The sequence below is a fragment of the Xenopus laevis genome, chromosome 1S (assembly GCF_017654675.1).
Source record: "Xenopus laevis strain J_2021 chromosome 1S, Xenopus_laevis_v10.1, whole genome shotgun sequence".
Classification (NCBI taxonomy): Eukaryota; Metazoa; Chordata; class Amphibia; order Anura; family Pipidae; genus Xenopus; species Xenopus laevis.
Window position 1 is genome coordinate 122,057,225 of NC_054372.1, and position 24,040 is coordinate 122,081,264.

The following is a 24,040-nucleotide window of genomic DNA, read 5'->3' on the forward strand; positions in this document are numbered from 1 at the left end:
GTAGGCAGCCATCTCATGTCTTTTTGCCTGGTCATGTGCTTTCAGAAAGAGCCAGTGCTGCACTATGGAACTGCTTTCTGACAGGTTAATGTTTCTCCTCTCAATATAACTGAAGGTGTCACAGTGGGACATGGATATTGAGTGCTGTTCTTATAATGTATGTACCAGGGAGCTGTTATCTGGTTACAATATCATTGTTCTGCTGATGGTGGGGTGGTGGTATCACTTTAACTTGCAGTACAGCAGTAAAGAGTGTCTGAAGCTTATAAGAGCATGACTGGGGGCAACTGGGAAACTGACAATGTGTCTAGCACCATGTCAGATTTCAACATTAATTATAAAAAAGTCTGTGTGCTCTTTTTAAAAATAGATTTCAGTGCAGAAGTCTGCTGGAGCAGCAATATTAATGGCTGCATTTTGAAAAAAATAAGTTTTCTCATTACAGTATCCATTTAATGTACTTTATGTGCCTCAGAGGGGATCTGCTTGCTCCAGTTGAGTGATGGGTAAATTCATGATTGCAAACATTCACCATATATTGCACTTACAGTCACAACTCTCACGCCATGACTGACATGGGCACAACTGTGATGCACACAGTGAAATTCTGAGAAACACCCATGGGGTATTGCACTTTTTTTTTGCTCTTTCTACTTCAGAAAAGTAATATGATAAAATAAGCTGGTATAATTAAATGACATTGTTTAAAGCTCTATTATTATCTTATATACATCTTATATATATATCCTTGTGAATTTAGGAACAGCTACTTGTGCAATAGCTGGAATTACAATCACATTTTTGGATCACAATGTAACAGATAATTGAATAGAGGTGCATACTTAAAAGGGTGGTTCACATTTAATTTAACTTTTAGTATGTTGTAGAATGGCCAATTCTAAGAAACCTTTCAATTGGTCTTCATGATTTCTTTTTTGATAGTTTTTTAATTATTTGTATTTTTCTTCTGACTTGTTCCAGCTTTCAAATGGGGGCCACTGACGCCATCTAAAAACAAATTCTCTGTGAAGCTACAAATGTGTTGTTATTGCTACTTTTTATTACTCGTCTTTCTATTCAGATCCTCTCTTGTTCCTATTCCAGTCTCTTATTCAAATTAGTCCATGGTTGCTAGGGTAACTTGGACACTAGCAACCAAATTGCTGAAACTGCAAACTAGAGAGCTGCTGAATATAAAGCTAAATAACTTAAAAACTCAAATGCTAAAACTTAAAACCAATTGCAAATTGTCTCACAATAGCACTGTCTACATCATACTAAAAGTTAATGTAAAGGTGAACAAACAATTAGTTTGTATGGACATATTACTATGAAGATTTTCATTCATCCAGGTCATGGTATATCTGGTATAGATAGTATAAATCTGAACAACAATTTGGCATTAAATCTAGTTCAACAAGACCAGTAATGTAGATTGTGGATTTTTTTTCTTATGATGTATTAACTGGCATTACAATGCCATTTTTAGATCTAAAAGAAGCAGATAATTGAAGAGAGCTGCGTACTTTAATGTGTAAGATTATTTGAAATGTAGTTTTAGATATTTGCAGTTAATAGTGAAATCGTGTCTTGCCAAATTGCTGCAGGTCTCTGCGCTCTGTTGCCTGTGTTCAGCAGTGATGTATATTTGATGTATTCATCATTAGTGATGGGCGAATTTGTGCTGTTCACAGAAAAATTCACGAATTTACCATGAAATTCACGAAACAGCAAAAAAAATCACGAAATGCATTAAAGTCAATGGGCCTCTAAATTATTTTGACGCCCGTCAATTTTTGACGCCGCAATAATTTTTATACACATGCCTATTTTGTCCAATTGCATTAAAGTCAATGGGCATCTGAATAATTTTGACATGCGACACTCTTTATGTGCGCGACTATTCTGACACGTGGAAAAAACGCGGATATTCGCTGCAAATTCACGCCTGGCGAATTTATTCTGCCATCTCTATTCATCATGTATTCACAGTGCCCAGCTAAACAGCAGTGGTGCTTGAAGCTTGCTACTGCCCTCAATCACCCCCCCCCCCAGCAAGGTGATCAGCAGAATAGGCAGCGAGGAGTGGGAGCTCATCACCACCAGCAGAGTTATAGAAAGCTGTAGGAGTAGTCAGACAGAGTTTTCTACCTAGCCCCTCCACCCACCATTGCCTATCCCTGCGCAAGTAAAATCGCTGCATAGGATAAATACTGCAGTGTAGATGGGCTGCTCCGCCCCATGCTGTGTTCTAAGATCATAACAGATTTTTTTTATCAAGCACATGAGCTGAAATACTCAGAGAATGAGCACTAAAGAGCACACTCTTGCACTTTTGCCCATTGGTATTGTAAATGCCCCCCTATGTCTTAAAATGCCATATAGCTCCTGTACATATTTGGACCTTCTTCTTGAAAATCGAAATGGTCGTGGTTGAGATTTTATTGAGTCAGAGAGACTATCTCTTTGCGGCACCCTCCAAACAGCATATTGGCATGCCTTTATCAGGAGGTAGAATATTTGGCTCCACATTGTAAAGCTGCAAGATGTAACAGAAAACCCATAAATGTAATGATATCCGCATGACTATTGTTTTTACAGGCTACCAGACATGGCAGAGACGTTGTTTGGTTAACTACCTGTGTAAATATATCTAAGCTTGTCGCAAAACAATAGCAATCTAAAAGGCTCCTAGACATTTGTTTTATTTCTCTTTGTCTAATAGTAACCTGAAAATGTTCCTGTTTGTTTTGCTGCATCTAGTCTAAAGACACAGAGGGAATGTACAGGTTAGTGAGACCCAAATTGAAAATAAATAGGTAAGGGCTTAAGCACACGGGCAGATTTAGTCGCCTGGTGACTAATTGCCTCTTCTTCGGGGCGACAAACTGCCTTCCCCATGCCTTCCGCCTGGTAAAATGAAAAACCACCTGCGACAATGCACTTGTTTGGGGAGATTGACATCCCAAAGAAGAGGTGATTAATTGCCAGGCGACTAATCTCCCCGAATCTGCCCCTGTGCTTAATCCCCTTAAACTGCAACAGAAACATCATCGAAAGACTTCAATGCTGTTTTTCATTACTAGGGTCGATATAATAAACAAACTCCCAATTTTACTTCCTCAACCCATAAAACAAGATATACTATCAGCTGTCAAATTGCATAAAATAAATAGAATGTTTACTGAACTCATACATTTGATAAGTGATCCATATCATCCATCAAAACAAGGGTGACGTTGCTCATATAGTATAGGTATAATACGATAAAAATAGCTTAAAGACCCATAACTTTTGAGCCCTCTGGTATCACTTCATAAGCAGTCTATACCATACTTTAATCAATAGGCATGTGTTATCTCCCCACACTGAGTAATATACTCCCTGAGTACAAAATTAGTTTGTAATCATTTTCTGTAGTAGCAGAAAATATCCATAAGCCTGTATTGCGAGGACGACATACAGAGACTGTTATATATAATCCTGTAATTAGGTATATATCCTTCTACCCTGTGTACCAGATAATTCATTGAAATGATTGCATTTCAACATTCAGATGTGCAAGGTCGAGAGAGACATAAGGCACAACTTGTATCAGGATCCTGTCCTTACTACCTGCAAACCTGGATATGGATACGTCTAGCTGTGCCTCCAGGAGTAAAGAAAATGACTCGTATTGTACAAGAAACTGCTCTGAAACAGGAATTTGCATTATATTATTGTAATGAGTAAACCAAACTAGGGGGCATAATGAGTAAACCAAACTAGGGGGCAGATTGAGTAACGGGCAAATTTTTCGCCAGCGTCGGCTTTGCACACCTCACACCACTTCGCCAGGCGCAACTTCTACGGTAATTCACTAAAATGCGAAGTTGCTAGTGATCTTGCGCTTAGGTCAATTTGAATAGTGCAGATACATTAAAGTTGTATGGACGTCTTTATTAGAGGTGTTGGTGCAAATGCTTGACATTACCACTTTTTATTACAAATGTCCAAGGAACCTTAATAAAGACAAAATAGTTAATATAATGCCCTGCACATGAGCCCACTGTAAAATGATAGGTTCTCCAATGTCTGGAAAAAATTTTAAGCCAAAAAAATGTAATAGTTAGGACTTTTGCAGGCAATCCCGCTTAAAAAAAAGAAAAAGTCGCCAACGTTTTTTAAACTTTTATGCATTTTCGGGAGACAGGATATGATGTAAGTGACATCAGATTGAGTTCAGTAAAATCTGCACTACTGAATTTGCGGATCAGCGAACATTCGCCTGAACGAAACACTGAAATCTAGTGACAGTCACGTTTGCTAGCAAATTGTTGTCTGTGCCTGTTAGTGTATTGGCGATATCCCTGCGGATTGGAAAGTCACTAGCGTTAGCCACTTCGCCCTTTAGTGAATCTGCCCCTAGGTGTGTGAGAGGAACCTGGGGTTAATATGCAATCCAGTACTTAGTTGGGAGTACTACATTTGCAAATGCATTCATTCAGTTTTTTTCCGATTTTCAATGAAATTCGAGGCTTACGCTAAGCTGCTTCAACCACAACCTGTATTCGATGCATTAGAAATGATGCAATTTAAAGTGCTTTGCCCACAACAGTGTTGCACATTATTGCACCAAATGTTGTGTTTTAAGGACTCATACTGATGGGTGCTCTCCAGTGTTCCATTTTAATCCGTTCAACTGAAGGAAAGCGCAGGAACATGCTGCGTTTGGCGCTTACATGTGTCATCATAAGGAAGGGCCCATAAATAAGAATTGCCTGCGTCTGAGCCCTATTAGTGTCAAACAGTAGGGCTCAGGATAGGGAACTCCTATCTGTCACCCCACTCTTGCCCCAAAACACTGACAATGATGTTTTTTGTCAGGGCACATGCCTCTCCATGCTGAAACAGAGCAAAGAGACCTGCAGCAATTCGAGGAAAGAAGGCAGTGAAGGGGAAGAAGTGCAAAAAATGCCAGATTCTGTGGGGCAAATTCACTATGTGCCGAAGCACCTAACGCTAGCGTCAATTCGCTAGCGTTGGTCATTTTCGTTACTTCGCAAATTCACTAACGAACGCTGGCGTACATTCACTAGTGTAACTTCGCACCCTTACGCCTGGCGAATTTGCGCAACGGACGTAACTACACAAATTAATTAACGCGCGCATTGTACTGAACGCTACCTTTTACGCTAGACTTCCTTCACCACCTCAGACCAGGCGAAGCGCAATAGAGTAGATAGCGATTGCTTCAAAAAAAGTTCAAATTTCAAAGTCCCAAAAAACACTGGCGTTTTTTCTATATTATGGGTGATAGGCTGAAAAAGATCTAAATTTTTTTGGGGCTCCCCTCCTTCCCCCCTACATTTCCTAACTCATGGCACCTTAACTATACAGTGGGCACATGTGTAGGGCAAAATAAAAATTTTATTTGATGTTTTGAAGGTTTCCCAGGCTTGTGTAGTGCTGCTACATATTCCTCCATTGAAATTTGAATTTGGCGCCGTATGCAAATTAACCATCGCTAGCATGACTTTGCTTCGCTTAGCGAATCAAAGCTAGCGCAACTTCACAACCTTACTCTACCCCTGAGCGCAACTTCAAATTTTAGTGAATTTGCTAAGCGCTAGCGAAACTACGCCTGGCGAAGTGCGACGAAGTTACGCCTGGCGCAACTACGAATCTTAGTGAATTTGCCCCTGTGAGTCCTACTGTGTCACACACAATGCTGAAATGTTTAACTTATACCAAAATTAAAAGGCAGCAGTCTAGACTTACTGCTAGAAATATAAGAACAATGTATTTGCACATTCTTATAGTATATTAAGACAAGTGGGCACATTATGGACCCCATGTGCTAGTTTCTTATGTCACAGGTGTTTCAGCGCAACATATTTTATTTACATTACAACTTATGCCGGACACGAGTGGCCAGGTAACTTGTCTTTCTGTTCTGGTGAAAACTGGCAACATGTAAAAAGTTAATCGTGCATGCAGTCTTAGATCCCAAAAAGCATTCGTGCAAGAGAGCTTTCACACATGACTCTCAGAAACACCTCTATTCCATGCCAGTGGCTGGCTTATTGGGGGCTCACCATTACCTTTTCAGAGAAGCCCTAATGTACTTGACTGCTGCCAGGTCTTATAGCTTCCCAAAGTCCCACAAATGCAATTCAGGGAGGAAAACATATTAGGTGGAAGAGGGCAGAGTTCAGAATAGAAAGTGCAGAACTAACAAGAGGATAAACAAAATACAGGCTCATCAGGTGAGGGTAAAGATCAAAAATGTCAGCAAGACAGACCGAAACATAGGAAATAGCAAGGCCAACGGTCAATAGACAGTTATCAGTAATACAAAGCAGATAGACAGAAATAAAATAATACGTTTCAGGACAAGGAAAACAAGAATACTCTGCTCACCAAGAACTAAAATGAGGATTTAGAGTATAATGAGCAAGAGAAGACTGGGAATACTTCTACTAGAAGATGTTAGTATCCAGAGAACTGCCACCTTCACAGAGTCCAGTTGTTTGATTTGGAATTGGCGACATGAAGGGAATTGGGGGTATATTTCTCAAAGAGTGAAGTTAGAGATCGCCACAGTCTGCTAGAGTGAAATTCTGCCACTCTCCATTCATTTCTATGGGATTTTGAAAGGCGTATTCATCAAATGAATTTTCACTTTAACCCATTGAAAAATTCTCTTTTAAAAATCCCATAAAAATGAATGGAGAGTGGCAGAATTTCACTCTAGAGGACTGTGGTGAGCTCTAACGTCACTCTTTGATAAATATACCCCTTGGTGAGATGCTAAACTAATGCTAAGATCCTGATTATTGCTGGACCAGAAAAAAAGATCATGTCCTGATATTTTCTGGAGATGCAGGAGTAAAATTATACAGAGATAATGGAGCTCCCAGGAAATTCAGCAGGGCTATCCTTAAAGTAGTGGTTCACATTTAAGTTACTCTTCGGGGTTATTTATTAAAGTCTGATTCTTTTTGGTCAGAGTTTTCGAGAGGAAAACACAATTTTGTTTTTCGGTGGAAAAAAACCTCAAATTTTTCATGATTTATTAAACCCTGATGCTGCTAAAAGTCCAAAAAAAGTACTCAAACCTGCCAAGGTCATGCAGAAGTCAGTGGCAGAGGTCCAGTTTACAATTGGAAGATATCCTGATCTGCACTGGGTTTTGTACAATATTACGAATAATTTGTTGTTTTTGGGCGATAAGCCTAAAAAACTTACTATTTATATTTTTTCACAATTCTTTTCCGGTACCAGATTTTTCCAAGTTAATGTATTGATAAATACTGTATAAATACTTTAAAAATGTGCACAGAAGTTTGGTAGAAGTGATTTCTAAGAAAATATTGAGAAATTTTCAGATTTTAGTAAATAACTGCGTTAGTGTGTCATAGAGTGGCCAATTCTAAGCAATGTTTCAATTGGCCATAATTTTTTTATTCCGTTTTGCTTTCTTCTTCTGACTCTTTCTAGCCTTTATGTGGGGGTCTCTGGCCCCATTTAAAAACAAATGCTCTGTAAGGCTACAAACATATTGTTATTGCTACTTTTTATTACTCATCTTTCTTTTCAGGCTGTTACTCGAATCAATGCATGGTAGCTAGGATAATTTGGACCATAGCAACCAGATGGCTAAAATCACAAATTGGAGAGCTGCTGAATAAAAAGCTAAATAACTCAAAAACAAATCATAAAAATAACAGATGAAAACCAATTGCAAATTGTCTTAGAATATCACTCTCTACATCATACTAAAACTTAAAAGGTGAACAACCCCTTTAATCTCAGTACCCAGTACCCAGTAGTCTTCAATAGATCTGCCTGAACAGATGCAATCTTGCTCATTCTGCAGCAGCCTTAAAGATCATTACGTTCCAAATGCACCCCTGATTATAATTTTTAATTTTATTACTGATAAAATGCAATTCAAACTGCTACCAATATTAAGGGACAGTATATTCAAGGTATTTGTCGTGCAGATTTCCGCTGGGTGATAAATCTACATGTGCGCCATCACCCTAAGGGGCAAATTTACTAAAGGGGCGAAGTGACTAACGTTGGTGAAAATTTGTCAGCGTGACGTCATTTTGGTACTTCGCCAATTTACGGTCGCTGGCGTAACTTCGCTAGTGAAAGAGATAGACTCTAGCGCTACTTAGCACTCTTACGCGAAAGAGCGTTACTTCGCAAATTCACTAAGATGCAGATTTTACTGAATGTAAAAATTTTCTAAGTCCCAAAAAACGCTGGCGACTTTTCATTTTTCTGAGTGATAGTCTACAAAAGATCTTACATTTTTTCTGGGGTACCCGGCTTCCCCCCTACATTCCCTAACATATGGCACATAAACTATACACTGGGCTCATGTGTAGGGCAATATAACAACTCTACTCATTCAACGTTAACTTTCCGCCGTATGCAAATTAGCCAACACTAGCGCAACTTGCCGTAGTAAAGCTAGCATAACTTCGCCAGCGTTCGGCACCCTGGACGCAACTTCAGATTTTAGTTAATTAGCATTGCCCTGGCGAATCTACGCCTGGCGAAGTGTTGTGATGTGAGCAAAGCTGTCGCTAGTGAAATTTCCGAGGTTAGTGAATTTGCCCCTTAGGGTTTTATGAAACTGCTGCTTTCTGTCTGAGCACAGGAGCAGCCAAAATGCCATGTGTGCCATCAGTCTATGCAGAATTAAGATCTAGAATAATATAAGTGCTAAAAGTTTGAAATATCACACAACACTATGTGAAAAAATAATATTCAGTATTCATTCTAAAACATTCACTGGCTAGCCTTAGGCATTAAGTATAAGAAGAAATGCAAGTATCCTTAGAACCAAACGTATAAGAAAATGAGGAAAGTCATGGAAAAAAATAAAGAAGCCAAAAGTTGCAATGCTCTGTGACTAAAACAGAGTGACAGCAGTTTCAAAGTAAAAAGGGCTGGCTACTGCTGCTTGGTAGTAATCCTGTTTTCTAGAACAGGTGAGGTATGTGAATCATTAATTCCTGTTGACTGGTTTTAACAAAGGATACTGCTTGTTGCTTAGCAGCAGATAATGGAAGATCAATAAACACACATATATCTGAATTCCAACTCATAATAAATATCAATGTCAAGTTTTGTAATGTGCCCAGGACCATGCCAGGCCAGCCTCCTCCCCCATGTGTGTGTGTGTGTACATCCACAGACGAGTGGACACATGCACGCGAACAAGTGAGACCGGCTGTCCATCCTTTTCTTTTAGTGTTTGAGAGCAGAACTCACTCACAGACAAACTAGGGGTAGGCAACAGGGTACAGGGCAGGTACATGCCTGCCACCCCCCCAAGGTCAGCACCCTAAGCATGTGCTCTTCTGCTACTATAGCCATAGTCTAAAAGAATGTTGCATTCTTTCTCTTCTACACAAGGCATAGTGACAACCTCATATCTTTAAAATGATGACAAAGTTGTAGACTTTGTTACCATTTCCTTCCTGACACCAAGATGGCAATTGACCAGTCCCTGGAACAATTTTGCATGAAGAGCTATTCCATTGTAGAAACTAATTTTACATAGTTACATAGTTAGATTGGGTTGAAAAAATGACCAAAGTCCATCAAGTTCAACCCTTCCAAATGAAAACCCAGCATCCATACATACACATTGACCCTCCATACACTCACAAACTATATATACTCATACACTAACTATAGATTTTAGTATCACAGTAGACTTGAATATTATGTCTGTCCAAGAAATCATCCAAGCCATTCTTAAAGGCATTAACTGAATCAGCCATCACAACATCACCCGGCAGTGCATTCCACAACCTCACTGTCCTGACTGTGAAGAACCCCCTACGTTGCTTCAAATGAAAGTTCTTCTAGTCTGAAGGGGTGGCCTCTGGTACGGTGATCCTGTTTATGGGTAAAAAGGTCCCCTGCTATTTGTCTATAATGTCCTCTAATGTACTTGTAAAGTGTAATCATGTCCCCTCACAATTGCCTTTTTTTACCAGAGAAAACAACCCCAACCTTGACAGTCTACCCTCATAATTTAAGTCTTCCATCCCTCTAACCAATTTAGTTGCACTTAGTCTCTGCAGTCTCTCCAGCTCATTTATATCCCTCTTAAGGACTGGAATCCAAAACTGCACTGCATACTCCAGGTGAGGCCTCACCAGGGACCTATAGAGAGGCATAATTATGTTTTCATCCCCTGAGTGTATGCCATTTTACAATATATGCAAGACAGATGTTTATTTGCTTTAGTGACCACAGAATGACACTGCCCAGAATTAGACAACTTGTTATCCACAAAAAAAACCCTAGATCCTTCTCATTTAAGGAAATTCCCAGCACACTGCCATTTAGTGTATAACTTGCATTTATCAACATTGAACCTCATTTTCCAGTTTGCTGCTCAGTTTTCCAATTTATTCAAAACACTCGGCAGCATCCTGCATGGAACCTATTTTTCCATATCAGTTTTAGCTTAGCTTTTTTGCATGATTTATTGGCCTCCTTGTACCTTTTGAACGTTGCGGCTGTCCCAGCAAACTTGAAAGCTTTAAAAGCATGTCTTTTCTTACTCAACACCAACACTTCTATTGAACCACAACAGTTTTTCTGTGAAACGCACCAGGCGGAAGTGACGTCACAGTAAACTGCGGGGTAAATACCACGAGGGAGAGAGACGCCGGCAAATCTTCTCCTTTGGATTCCAACTAATAATATCTGCCAAGACTTACCTATATTGACCAAACCTCATGGAAACAAATGTGAGTTAAATATTTTAAAGTCTTTTAAGCCTTTTAATAAATCAGTATTATACTATGCAATCTCTGTATTCTTGTCTTGGAGCCTAACAGTGGCTGGTGGAACGAGAGGAGAATACTGGGGATCATCATTGCATGTGATAGCTTTACTACAATCTTTTAAAAAGGCATTCTTACTAAACTCGGTGAAGGTTCCAGAGAACACCAAATTCAACTATACACACATCCGGGATAAAAGGAAAATTCTCTTTTTAAAGGGGAACTCACACTATTGAACTTTGTTTCTCTAACACAGGGTGCTTTAAGAGTAACCAAAATTACTACACCATATTTTGTTCCTGTTTCTTGCTTTCTCCATTTGCTTTAGGCTGATCCAGGAAAAAACATTTTTTTTATTTTTTACATATGACCCATAGTAATAACTTGACCTAGTTGTGAAGCAGCTTCTATTTGTAAAAGTAGCTGGAGAATTGGAGACATTTTTTTCCCACTTGATTAATATAGAATGTTTCCTTTTGTGTTGTTATGCACATTAGATCAAGTTGGTATTCATTTAGCCTAGGGTTGTCTATCTGCAGGCCCATGGACGAGATGGCCCCAGCATTTCCAAGAAGTAAACAGACCAATTTGTATGGTGTGACTGTTTTAAGATAATGTGGCTCTTGGGCATGGGAATGAGTAGATAACCGCCCCACAACAACGAAAAACTTGGGCAACGCTGCTTTTGACAATAATTATAAAGAGGTCTGACACAACAGAGCTGATAGCAAACACACTGTGATCTAAAAAAGACCTTTGCTTCAAAGAAAACATTTTAAAATGTACATCATAATACACAACTTCTATGTCAAGTCCAATTAATATTTTTTCATTGTTGGTGTTTAAGAGATTGCACCTGTAATTCTAATGTTCACATGTTGGATGTTGGAATTCTGATTCTGACATGATTATACAAACCCACACTTGATGGTTCAAGATAATTTTTCATACATAATGCGTAAGTTAATATATATTCACAAAAAACTTCTGTACAGTAAATTTCTTTCCCCAAGGACATCTCTTTAATAACCTTTGGATGTAAAAGAATGTTTTACAATGAATTCAGCAACATTGTGACTCAGAGAAAGCTAAATTATTATATCTACATATGACAGTTTTGGATCGCAATACAAACACAATACCGTGAGGCTACATACATGTGGCAGTCACACTCTGATTTTTAAATGCATTGGTAATGCAGAGCTTTTCTGTTTGATCAGTTCAAGGCAACGCAGATCATTGTCTACCACAGGAAAAGTGATCAATATTGAATTCCTTGAGTTAACTTGTTGCCTTAAAGTGAATGTATAGAGACACCCAACATGGCAAAGCAGACTCTGACTGACATGGGAGTAGCCCTTACAAGGCAAGTCATTATTTACCAATGATTTAAGTTCAGTCTCAGTTTATTACAAGAAAATGATAACATCTTGTTTTTAATGCTGCAGTCTTTATGGTTAAAGTCTTAGTTAGTCCATAGATAAGTAACAGCTGAACTCAGATTAGTAGAAGAAAAACAATCAACCATAGCACAATTTGGTAATGTTGTAATGCAAAAGGTATAAAGCTTTATGTTCTGTGTACAGTAGAAGATGCATTTGAGATCCTTGTCCAGTTAGCAGTAAGCCACTAAACCAGCCATACTGATGAGGTCATAGGGGCAGATTCACTAAAGGGCGAAGTGGCCGACACTAGCGAAAATTCGCCAGAAATAACATCTGCAGAGACATCGCCAATTCACTAACAGGCATAGAGGACAATATAATATCGAATGAGACCTTCGCTAGCGTTCTTTGCAGCCTATCGCCAGGCGACTTTTCGCTCTGGCAAACAGTCGTTATTCCCCAAATTCACTAAGTGCGATTTTACTGAACGTTACCTCTTTCGACCAGAATTTACTTTGCCACCCCAGATCAGGCGAACGGATAAAACGAAGCTACATCTTCCTCAATCTTATGTCAGTGACGTCATATTCTGTATGCCGGAAATGGCTTAAAATTGTGAAAAAAACACTGGCGATTTTTATTTTTTTAAAGCAGGATTTGCTTTCAAAAGTCCTAACGATTAAAGATTTATGTATGAACTAATTTGAGGGGCATGCCACATTTGTATAAGGGTGGGCTCATGTCTAGGGCATTAGAGGATCTCTTCTGTCTTTATTATGGATCATTGCACCAACATTACTAATAAAGATGTCCATACAACTTTTAGGGCTCTTACTGACGAGCGTTTTTACCTGCGCTTCCATGTGTTCCTTTTTTTTTTGCGTTCAGCCGCAGGGGACCGCAGGAATAGACGCATTACATAGAACGCAGGTTGAGACGCAACATGCTGCATTTTTCCTGCGTTAGGTGCCTGCACGCGCCTGTGTGAGTACAGCCCCATTGGAAAAAATGTAATGGGTCTATTCCTGCGCTCCCCTGCGGCTGAACGCAGAAAAACGGAACGCAGGGGAGCGCAGGTAACAACGCTTGTCAGTAAGAGCCCTTGGGTACCCGCCTTATTCAAATTAACCTAATCGTAAAAGTGCTAGCAAAGTTTTGCTAGGCAGAAATGAATGCTAGCGAAAATTCGCTATGAAATGTAACGCTAGAGAAAATTTGCCAGCGTTCAGCTGCTGAGATGCAACTTGCCATTTTAGCTAATTAGCGTAGTGGTAACGAACTTGTGCCTGGCGAAGTGGCGCGGAATGTGGTGTAGTGGTCGCTGGCGAATATTCACCCCTTAGTGAATTTGCCCCATAGAGTGTGTATACTAACAGATGAAATGAGAATCATCCACTAATTTATTCATTTATCATCCTGCTCATCCAGCTCATTGATTCATTAAATACTGTAGCTCTAGTATAGGGAATACGGTAACGTGTAATAAAATATTCTAAATTCCTGATGATGTCCATAACCAAGAACAAGGTTTTATACATGTCATGGAACTCCTAGATTATTTCTCCTAGATTATTGTCTTTTTCTTTATACAAGTTTGAATAACCTTATTATGTTTTTTTGCTAAGTTGGAACTATAGGCAATAATATAGCTAAGCATCGTTGTAAGAGTGATGTGCAGGCTAGCCTGTAGGACCCACAGGTCAGGCTAGTTTGGGCCGAACTCTGCCATCCGTCCTGCCACCTTACTATGCCCAACCTCCGCCCCCAGCAGTTTGTATTTATATTTTGTATTTATGGATTTACTTGATGTCGACCTGCTCATTAATAATTTATAAGGATATTTACTATTTAATATCTTACAGTATATTTATGTGTTTTTCATTACAAAGTATTTTTGGGTGCTTTCTCACCCACAGGAGAGGCAATTTCCTGCAGGCAGCACCCCATCTGCCATTGCCCTTACTGTGGCTACTATTAGACTGATAGCAATTAATAAATATTGGAAAGTTAGATTAAGGGCCAATTTTTTTCAAAGATACACAATTTATTTATTCTCGCAAATTGAAATTTTTAAAATACATTTTTCTTGCCATCCAAGTTTTGACTAAAGAAATTGTGAGCTCAGACCTGCAGAAATCCACATTATTAGTTTAATAAAAGCAGTTCATTTTAAATTTTCCTTACTTTTAAAGGCAATATAACAGTAACACTAGAAATCCAAATGACAAATGATAATACCTGAGAACATATTACCCAGAAGTTGTAATCTAAACTAGGAAATATTTTTTTCATAATTTACCCCATTTAGAATTGTATCTATAGCTTCCAGAAAGATACTTAAGTCTTAAAAAGTGGAAAAGTTATAGGCAGACTAGGAATATACTACAGGTATGGGACCTGTTATCCAGAATGCTCGGGACCTGGGGTTTTACGGATAATGGATCCCTGTAATTTGGATCTTCATACCTTAAATCTACTAGAAAATCATATAGGCAATTAATAAACCCAATAGGCTGGTTCTGCTTCCAATAAGGATTAATTATATCTTAGTTTGGATCATGTACAAAGTACTATTTTATGGAAAAAAGGAAATCATTTTTAAAATTCTAGATTATTTGGAGAAAATGGAGTCTATATGGGAGACAGCCTTTCTATAATTTGGATAACGATTTTCCCGATAACGGATCCCATACCTGTACAGAAAAAGCACACGCTTATACAAACATACACCAGATGGTCATTTCAATGCCAGCTTGGAGGCTGGCAGAAGACAAAGGCAAACATTAAAGACCAACTGCATAGTTAAATAGATTAGTACAAAATAACGAATTTAACATTAGAGAAGCTTTCCATTCCATAGTAATTTAACCTAATAATTACATACATTAAGCATGATAAAAAGCTTTGTTTCTCAGGCTACCTTCTATATTGATTTGGTTCCCTGCTGCTTTAAAAGGAAACAAACATACTGATCAATCTTGATCAATGAAGACTCTATATAATATTCTGAATACATGTGCTTGCACAAAGTTTACACATGATTTTATAGCACTTAAGCTTGCAGTTAACCTGTGCACAGATATATAGCTGGTGTTATGATCTTACTGAGCATGCTGAGAGGGCATCATGACTTAGCAGGCACACGCCATTCTAATATTCTACAATTTGCATGTTAACTGTAATAACATAACTGGCTGTTGCTGTTGAAGGTTAAAGAGATTTCCTCACTGACATCTGTTATTAAATTAAAGGCTTTAAAAAAAGAATATAGATAGGTCCACAAAATAAATGCAAAGAAAATCATATCATAAAATTTTACTTCTAGATAATTATTTATAGTCTTGAATAAGATTCTTCTTTTTCCTCTTTCCCATGGCTTTAGACATTGTCTCCCATCTTCTTTTCAAATCTTAAAGAGAATAGAAAACAGTTTAGCACTTAGATGCCTTACATGCACAGGTTATTATTTTTTAATTCACAAACTTTCCCACTATATATAAATATACTGTATGGTTGACTGGGTGTGACATAAAGGAAAGTGGTTCAACAAACTGGTGTATTTATAACATTAAAGTCCAAATCAGAGATCTCATCCGGCATCTCAGACATGTCGAGGTTGCATATAAATCAATGGGAGAAGTCCCAATGATTTTTTGATGTGCGCTGGGTTTCGTGCAATACCCAAAGTTTTCAGGTAAAAATCTGAGTTATCGGATGAAAAATTAGAAACAATCGTTAAAATCGGATGAAAAATCTGAAAAAATTGTGAAAATCTGATTTTTTTTTTCCTGCAAAGAAAATTTTCAGGAAAATGAAATAATAAATAAGTGTTAAAAAACAGAGCGTATTTGATCGGAGTTTATAGCAGAAAATATTGAGATAAATTCGGACTTTGATAAATAACCCCCTAATGCTAACATACAACTGCTGCACAAATATGGCAGCCCCCTAATAGAGGAACACAGGGCATCAGAAATTTAATGTAATAGCACTGGGCAAATATTTTTATAGCAAAATTATAAATATAGTATAAAGTATGCCAACACAAAGTAATGATAGATGTTAAAAATTAAGTTTTTGGTGTTTTTCATCTCCTTAAGAGGATGGCTGTGCTGCTGGAGAATAGTGCCTTATTAAGAAACCTTAAGAAACCCCTAAAATGAATATGGCTAAAAATGCCATATTTTACATAAACTCATGGTACCAGCCTAAAGTTTCAGCTTGTCAATAGCAGCAATTATCCAGGACTTCAAACTTGTCACAGGGGGTCACCATCTTGGAAAGTGTTTGCAACACCGAGACAACAGTGAGCTCTGAGCATCTAAGCTTACGGATTGTAGCAAATTATCAAGCAGAAAATGAGGTTGGCCTGTAATATAAGCTGAAGCTACAGGGCTGATAATTAAATTCTGATGCTAGTTGCACTGGTTTATGTGCTGCCATGTAGTAATTATGAGTACTGATTACTAATAAGCCTTAAATTGTGTCCCTAAACTCACTGTGACAGCAGCACAGAGCATGTGCAGTAAATCAGCAGAAAAGAAGACGGGGAGCTACTGGGGTATATTTGGAGGCACAGATCTTCACTGCTAAAGGGCTGTGGTTGCCTTGGGTCTACTTCTTTAGTTAAGCTTTACATCTCCTTTAAGCACTTGGTTCTTGGTAAAAGTAGGATTCGCTTATAAAACGCATTCTTTATTGGGGTTGCCTTGTCCTTTAAATTTGCCAAGTGCTAAGCATTGATTCAAACTGCTTTGATCAGTTAAAGCTATTTTTCTTCTGTGTGGTTTAATAGTCAGTGGCATCATGGAACTATAACAACCTATAGATTTGGTAAGTTCATGAAAACGTAATTTTAACACAATGCAGGACTACTGGGCACATGCTTAATTGGTACAAAAACTGAAAAAACTGAGTAATGAAAAAATGTGCCCAATATGTTGGAATAAAATTTCTGTGAATTGTATTTATAATGTATTATTTGATCTATATCATTTTATTTCATATAAAAAAAAATTCATATGTCCAAAAATGTGTACAGGTATGGGACCTGTTATCCAGAATGCTCGGGACCTGGGGTTTTCCAGATAATGGATCTTTCCGTAATTTGGGTCTTCATGCCTTAAGTCTACTAGAAATGAATTTAAACATTAAATAAACCCAATAGGCTGGCTTTGCTTCCAATAAGGATTAATTATAGCTTAGTTGGGATCAAGTACAAGCTACTGTTTTATTATTACAGAGAAAAAGGAAATCATTTTTAAAAATTTGAATTATTTTGGATAAAATGGAGTCTATGGGAGACAGCCATTCCGTAATTCGGAGCTTTCTGGATATCGGGTTTCCGGATAAGGGATCATATACCTGTACTAAGTTTTCTCACAGCTGCCATATGTTTGAATGTCCTGAAGCAAAAAGTTAGGGTGAATGTAATACAAAGATAGAAAAATGTCTATAAATCTATAGAGGATGCTAATGTTAATGACATATTGGAAATTTGTTGCCCGCGTTAACATTCTGCTTGCATGGACGACAAATCTCCCCAAAAATGCCTTGCCCTTCGCTAGCATTGAAATCGCTGCCAGTAAATTACATTATTTGCGGCGATTGGGCTTAATCACGGGAAAAATGCCTGCTTTAGCATTTTCCCATGACTTTCATGGAAAATATAATTTAAAACTTCAAAAAGATGCCAAATCCTTTAAACACATATTTGTTCAATTAATTCACTTTAATAAAAGAGGGGAATGCATACAAGTAAAACAGTAATGTTTCATGTAATTAAAAGTATACTTACTCTGCCTCCAAATTATTCATTTCAGGTTCATTGGGAAGACAGCCAGCTCTGATTGCAATGGGAAATAAAACACATACATTACTTTCTGCTTTATAGTTGTAAAAAGGGGAACATGAAGCACATGCAGATGTTTTCAAGAGGACATGACATGTTGTAGCAAAAATGTACATGGCACATTTTGTGAGTCACTTTTATTTATAACAATAAATCCAAAATGCATTCATATCGGAGTGCAATATCACATCATGAGCTGTGAAAATGAACCAGGCATAAGAGCAAACTTTCTCTTTATTTATATTTAAACTGTCATAGATATTTGTACCACAACATAAACTAATTGTAAGCTGGTTTTCTTTAGATAAATACTCCTTTCGTTAATTGTCTGCCGCCAAAGCTTCTTTGCAGAGTTGACACTTACATGAACTTATATTTATATTAAGTGGCTGGAGCTATGTGAATTCCCAGAATATATACTTGGGGGTTTCAAAAGTTATGCATCCCCCAGTATTATTTTTACTTACCTGAGACTCCGGGCAGGCGGCATAGGGGTTGATCCAGCAACCACCATGGAGCGATTATCTTCCTGCTTCTTCGGTATTCAAATTTCCCGGGGCAAACGCATGCGCAGAACAAAATATACGACTTTTTCGTTAAAGTTCGGCTTTTTCACATGCGCAGCTGAGAGCTGGAAGAAAAAACGATCTGTGGTGCTTGCTGGAAGAACCCCGGGCCGGTGCAGTTTTCTGCCAATAGGAACACTGGCAGGTAAGTAAATACATTCACTTGGGGGTGCCTAACTTTTGGCACTCCCAAATGTAGATTGGCTTTCCTTCTTTAAAAATGCATGAAAGTTGTGAACCTCCACCATAAATGCCTTAAAATAGGAAACAATCTATAACCATTATATGACAGTGTTGGGAGTGTTAGATGAGACGTATGCCTAATAATGCTGCAGACTCCACTGTTTATCTAGTGTGCCTTCATTTAAGGTGAATAACCCACTGCACACGCACATATTTGTCAACAAGTTCTTCATTCTATCCTGTTTCCACCGTTACCATCATTCCATAAATAAATAGAAAAGGCAGTAATAGTGTAATGCAGTTTATAAACGGGTTACTCAGAAGCAGTGCTGATGACACCAGTAACTGTGGAACAATTTTCATTATTCAACCGATGCTGGGTTTTCATTTGGAATGGTTAAACTTGTCTTTTTTCAACCCAATTTAACTAACTTAACTATGGATTATTGCAGTAGATGTTGTTATGTGCACACATAAGTGCATATTTATGTTATGCATTTTCCAATGAAATGTAAATACCATATAAAATTGTAATATGTACACAAGTTATGGAATGGTCGCTACAAATTTCTTCTGCGTGGATAACTGCATGAGCTGCCCAAAAACCACAGCTATTAACAACAACAACAATGATCTAATTATGTGCCATTTTCTGCTTTCATTCACAGCAATATTTAAGTTACTATAAAATCATCATCATTTATGTTATCAAAACAGGAAGATTATGTAATGATAATACTCCTTTAGAACCTCTTTACAGGTGCATCAGTACATAGAAATATATGCTCCTCCGTACTGAACAAAAAAGAGGTAGAAGGGCTATTACAGTATCTCGCTTAAACAACAGGATTAGAAAGATTTTGTGTAAACTGAACACAAGTGAGTCAGCAGCAAAGAAGAACAGGTTATCAAGTTCAGCTTTATCATAAAACTGGTTTTGCTTTGTGGGCACAGTAAAATGCAGCATCTACCATAGCTCAGCACCATTAATTGTTGTTTAAGTAAATTCAGAAGCTGTTTTGAATACAAGCTGTTCTGCTTTGACATTGTGCTAAATGATTCGAGTAATGTTTTTTTTTTTAGTCTGTTAAGGTTCATGAAAATACAGAGGCAAATAGGCCACCATGGATTTTATATTTAATGTTCCTTTGATAACATTCTTCTGAGCATTATAGTGTGCTTTATAACTCTATAAATGTTCTAAGGTTTATGTAAGGCACTAGGAAGCCATGTACATCTGTCAGCATGGCACTCTGCATTTTGCTGGCCCATATTAGTTAGGCTTTGTGTATTGATCTATTAGGCCTGTGATTTTGCTAGCCTTAACCCTCCTGTTTTTGTATCTTGGTACTGAGAACAGAGCCCCAACCCCATCATTTGTGTCCACAGGTGTGGGTTCTTTCACTATAGAACAGTGCCCAAAGAGCTGAGCTTTCTGCATGAAAACAGTGCTGCCTCCATTTGGTACTTCTGTATTCATAAGAGTTGGGCTGGGAGGCACATGAGCATTTAACTTCAATCTCCTACCTGATAGGGAGCGTTGGCAGCTCTACTGCAAAAAACATAATGGATTTTCAAAATGAATCAGTTAATAGTGCTGCTCCAGCAGAATTCTGCACTGAAATCAATTTCTCAAAAGAGCAAACAGATTTTTTTATATTCAATTTTGAAATCTGACATGGGGCTAGACATATTGTCAATTTCCCAGCTGCCCCAAGTCATGTGACTTGTGCTCTGATAAACTTCAATCACTCTTTACTGCAAGTTAGAGTGATATCACCGCCTCCCTTTCCCCTCCCAGCAGCCAAACAAAAGAACAATGGGAAGGTAACCAGATAGCAGCTACCTAACACCTCAATGTGGTAGACAGAGAGTGTCCATGGGGATGTAAAGTGGATGAATCTCAAGAGCATTTTCTCATAGATTGTCCAGTTTCTAGCTCATTAAGAGAAAAAGTGGCAAGACGTATGAACCTAAATCTAATAACAGATTTAGATTTTGCAGAATTTTCTTACGGAGTGGTCAAAGGTAATAGAACTGGTGGAAGAAACAAAAACACTTTGTACATCATTCTTGCAGTAATACGATATCACCTGTGGCACATGAGGTGCAGAATGACTACAAGTCAGATTGAAATGTCAGTAGAAGCGGTAACAGAGGCAATCAGTAGAGATGTCACTTTTATTAAGTCAAAAGAATTTGAAATTTCAGAGACACATAAAAAAATGTGGGAAGGACTTTGTTTTTCTTGCTGAAATGTAATATGAAAAATTTAATATGTGACTGATTGTAACTTTTTTCTAGTTTGATTTATTGTAAATCTGAATATTTTTAAATAAAATTCCCTAACACAAGATGACAGCTGCCTGGTAGATCTAAGAACAGCACTCAATAGTAAAAACCCATGTCCCACTGAGACACATTCAGTTACATTGAGAAGGGAAAACAGCAGCCTGCCAGAAAGCATTTCTCTCCTAAAGTGCAGGCACAAGTCACATGACTGGGGGCAGCTGGGAAATTGACAAAATGTCTAGCCCCATGTCAGATTTCAAAATTGAATATAAAAAAATCTGTTTGCTCTTTTGAGAAATGGATTTCAGTGCAGAAGTCTGCTGGAGTAGCACTATTAACTGATGTGTTTTGAAAAAAAAACATGTTTTCTGTTGATAGGATCCCTTTAATGTTCCATATGTTAGTTAATATATAAATAGTTAAAATGCTAGTTAATGTGCTAATATGTCAGTCAGTTGACTGGGGGCAGTAAAGTTATATAAATTCCTGGACAAGTCACCACAGTTTTTGTGGAAGTTGTGTAGATTGGTGATAACATTAGTATTAACTTTACACAACTTGCGTAATTTAGTGACACAGCCAGGCCCTGTTTATTAGTATATACAAATAAACTACCCCACAATTTGGCCCTTAAATATTTTGCTGTGCAACCTTGTTAATGCACCTTAACAAGGAGTCACAAAATATTACAGTTAAAAAAAAGAGCCACAAAGGGAAACCAATGCAAATATCGAAAATAGGCACTGCGGGTTTTTTTGTTGGTGTGTTAATAATAAGATACCATACAGACTGAGATGACCTTAAAGATTTGTGGAAATTCTGTGGAACAACAGTAGCAGTGCAGTTGGTGTTAAATCTAAGACAAAACATCTCTGGTTTCACATAGGCAGGGAGTATTGGCTATTAGAGAGAGTAATTAATGATGACTAAGCAGTTAGACGTTAGCCGTGACAACTTCTCTAAAAAAATGCTGCTTCTGGAACATTAAAGTGACTATCATGCAGTCTTATAATAATGTGTTTTTTTACCTGTATCTTCAACAACTATGTCTAAGTACACAAACTTTTTGGGGGGAGGGGGAGAAATAAAATATATATAAGAAATAGTGTCAAACAGAAATAATAGGTATTCACCAATGCATCACTTAGAACAGCAATAGGTGTTGAAGTACAACTCTCAGCATGCCGTGACCATTTATACAATGTCAAGTGAATGCTGTAAAGTCATCAAAAATGCAGTGAGACAGGTTGGACATCCCTGATTTTGAAAATGTACACTTTTTGTTGAACTAGTCAATGAGTTAGAATAATTGGAATCTATCATTCCTTTAACTGGAATATAGCCATACTATTGTACAAAGGACAATCTTTGTTTTGCTCATCTGAAACAAGTGTCACATTCTAACTAGAGGCTGTGTGTGGGGTGTGTGCATTTACCTAGGTTCATGGTGCAACCACCTGACAGCGGCCATGTTGCTGGTGGCAAAATTATGTGCCCATTTTGTCAAATGCCCTTCACATTCTAGCAAGTTTTCTATCCAATGGAGGGGCTGGCTTAGCAGAAAACGTTATTAGAGTAACACGATACATGTGTTTGATTTAAAGGAACAGTAACACCAACAAATAAAAGTGTTTTAAAGGATTAAGGAACAAATAAAAGTGTTTTAAAGAATGACAATGTAATGTAGTGGTGTCCTGTATTGGTAAAACTGTTGTATTTGCTTCAGAAACACTACTATAGTTTAAATAAAGAAGTTGTTGTGACGCCATGGGGGCAGCCATTCAAACACAGGATACACAGTAAATACTGTAACATATAAGCTGTGTAGAATTCAATTGTATACTACAGAGCTTATCTGTTATCTGCTGTGAATCCTGTGCCTTTTCTCCTTTTTCAGCTTTGAATGGCTGCCTCCATGGCTACACAGTAGCTTGTTTATATAAACTATAGTAGAGTTTCTGAAGCAAACACACCAGTTTTACCAGTGCAGGGCAACACTACATTATATTTTCATTACTTTTAAAGACTTTAATTTGTTTGTGTTACTGTTCCTTTAATAGAACACATCTTGCACAAAGTTGCTCCTCCTGGTGTATCACATTCGTCAGTTGTACCAGCATCTTGTTAAACAAATATTTCCAATAACAATCATAATAAAAGTAATACTTCCTGCACAAGAGTCTCACCAAGCACCTGCTGTAGTGTCAATAAATGTGTCAGGTTTGTCCAGTGGAAGATGTCCACATGCCTCTATAATGCCTCTATAATAATCCAACCCACAGGGCAAAGGAGCAATGTGTTAAAGCCCAAGAAACATTCACTGATTCACCCTAAAGAATGTGATTATTTCCCAACAATGAGATTTAGAAAGCAACATTGCACAATTTGTTTATCCCTCGGTTGCAGCAGAAACCCCATACAGTCAGTGAACAATGCATCATGGAAAAAATACTGTATAGCACACAATTAGTATCTTACTTGGCAGATTCACTTTCTCTCAATTCTTCATCCAGTCTGCATAAATAATAGTTAAGTAAAGCAAAGAAATGGATAAGAGATGCAGTCTTAGCATAAGCAGCAAAACAAGGCTTTAATGCATTAAAAATGGCTTGCAAAGGACATTTATGCTTAAGGTCATTTTAGTTACATTGCTTTTTCTATATTGATTTATAAGGGGTTTACAGTATTTAATTTTTCTTCTGACTAGTCAGTATTATATTGTAAATAGTATAATATAAATGTGCACAGATAACATTCATTTGCAGTCTATATTTGCACTTCTTACTATTTTTTTTTCTATCATGAGCTGCCATATTACATAGAGTCCAATGCAACCAAACTCCTAGTACTTAAACACTGGTAATGTTGTTACTATGGCATTCTATACCCAGAAGGACTTTGCTGTTCATGAATTTTGCACTTATGTATTTAATGCTATAAATAGAAGTATTGCATACC

General features: G+C 37.8%; 1 protein-coding gene across 1 annotated transcript in view; it reads right to left on the bottom strand.

Annotated features, from left to right (window-relative positions):
- Window positions 1-14,819: 14,819 nt before the first annotated feature.
- Window positions 14,820-24,040, bottom strand: part of prune2.S (prune homolog 2 S homeolog) — a 53,661-nt gene continuing 44,440 nt past the window's right edge. Inside the window, exons 9-11 of the mRNA XM_018243855.2 lie at window positions 23,561-23,596; window positions 17,988-18,035; window positions 14,820-15,599 (exon numbers count right to left, since the gene is read on the bottom strand). Coding sequence (XP_018099344.1) covers window positions 15,569-15,599; window positions 17,988-18,035; window positions 23,561-23,596 — 115 coding nt within the window. The 3' untranslated portion in view covers window positions 14,820-15,568. The remainder of the gene's footprint in view (window positions 15,600-17,987; window positions 18,036-23,560; window positions 23,597-24,040) is intronic.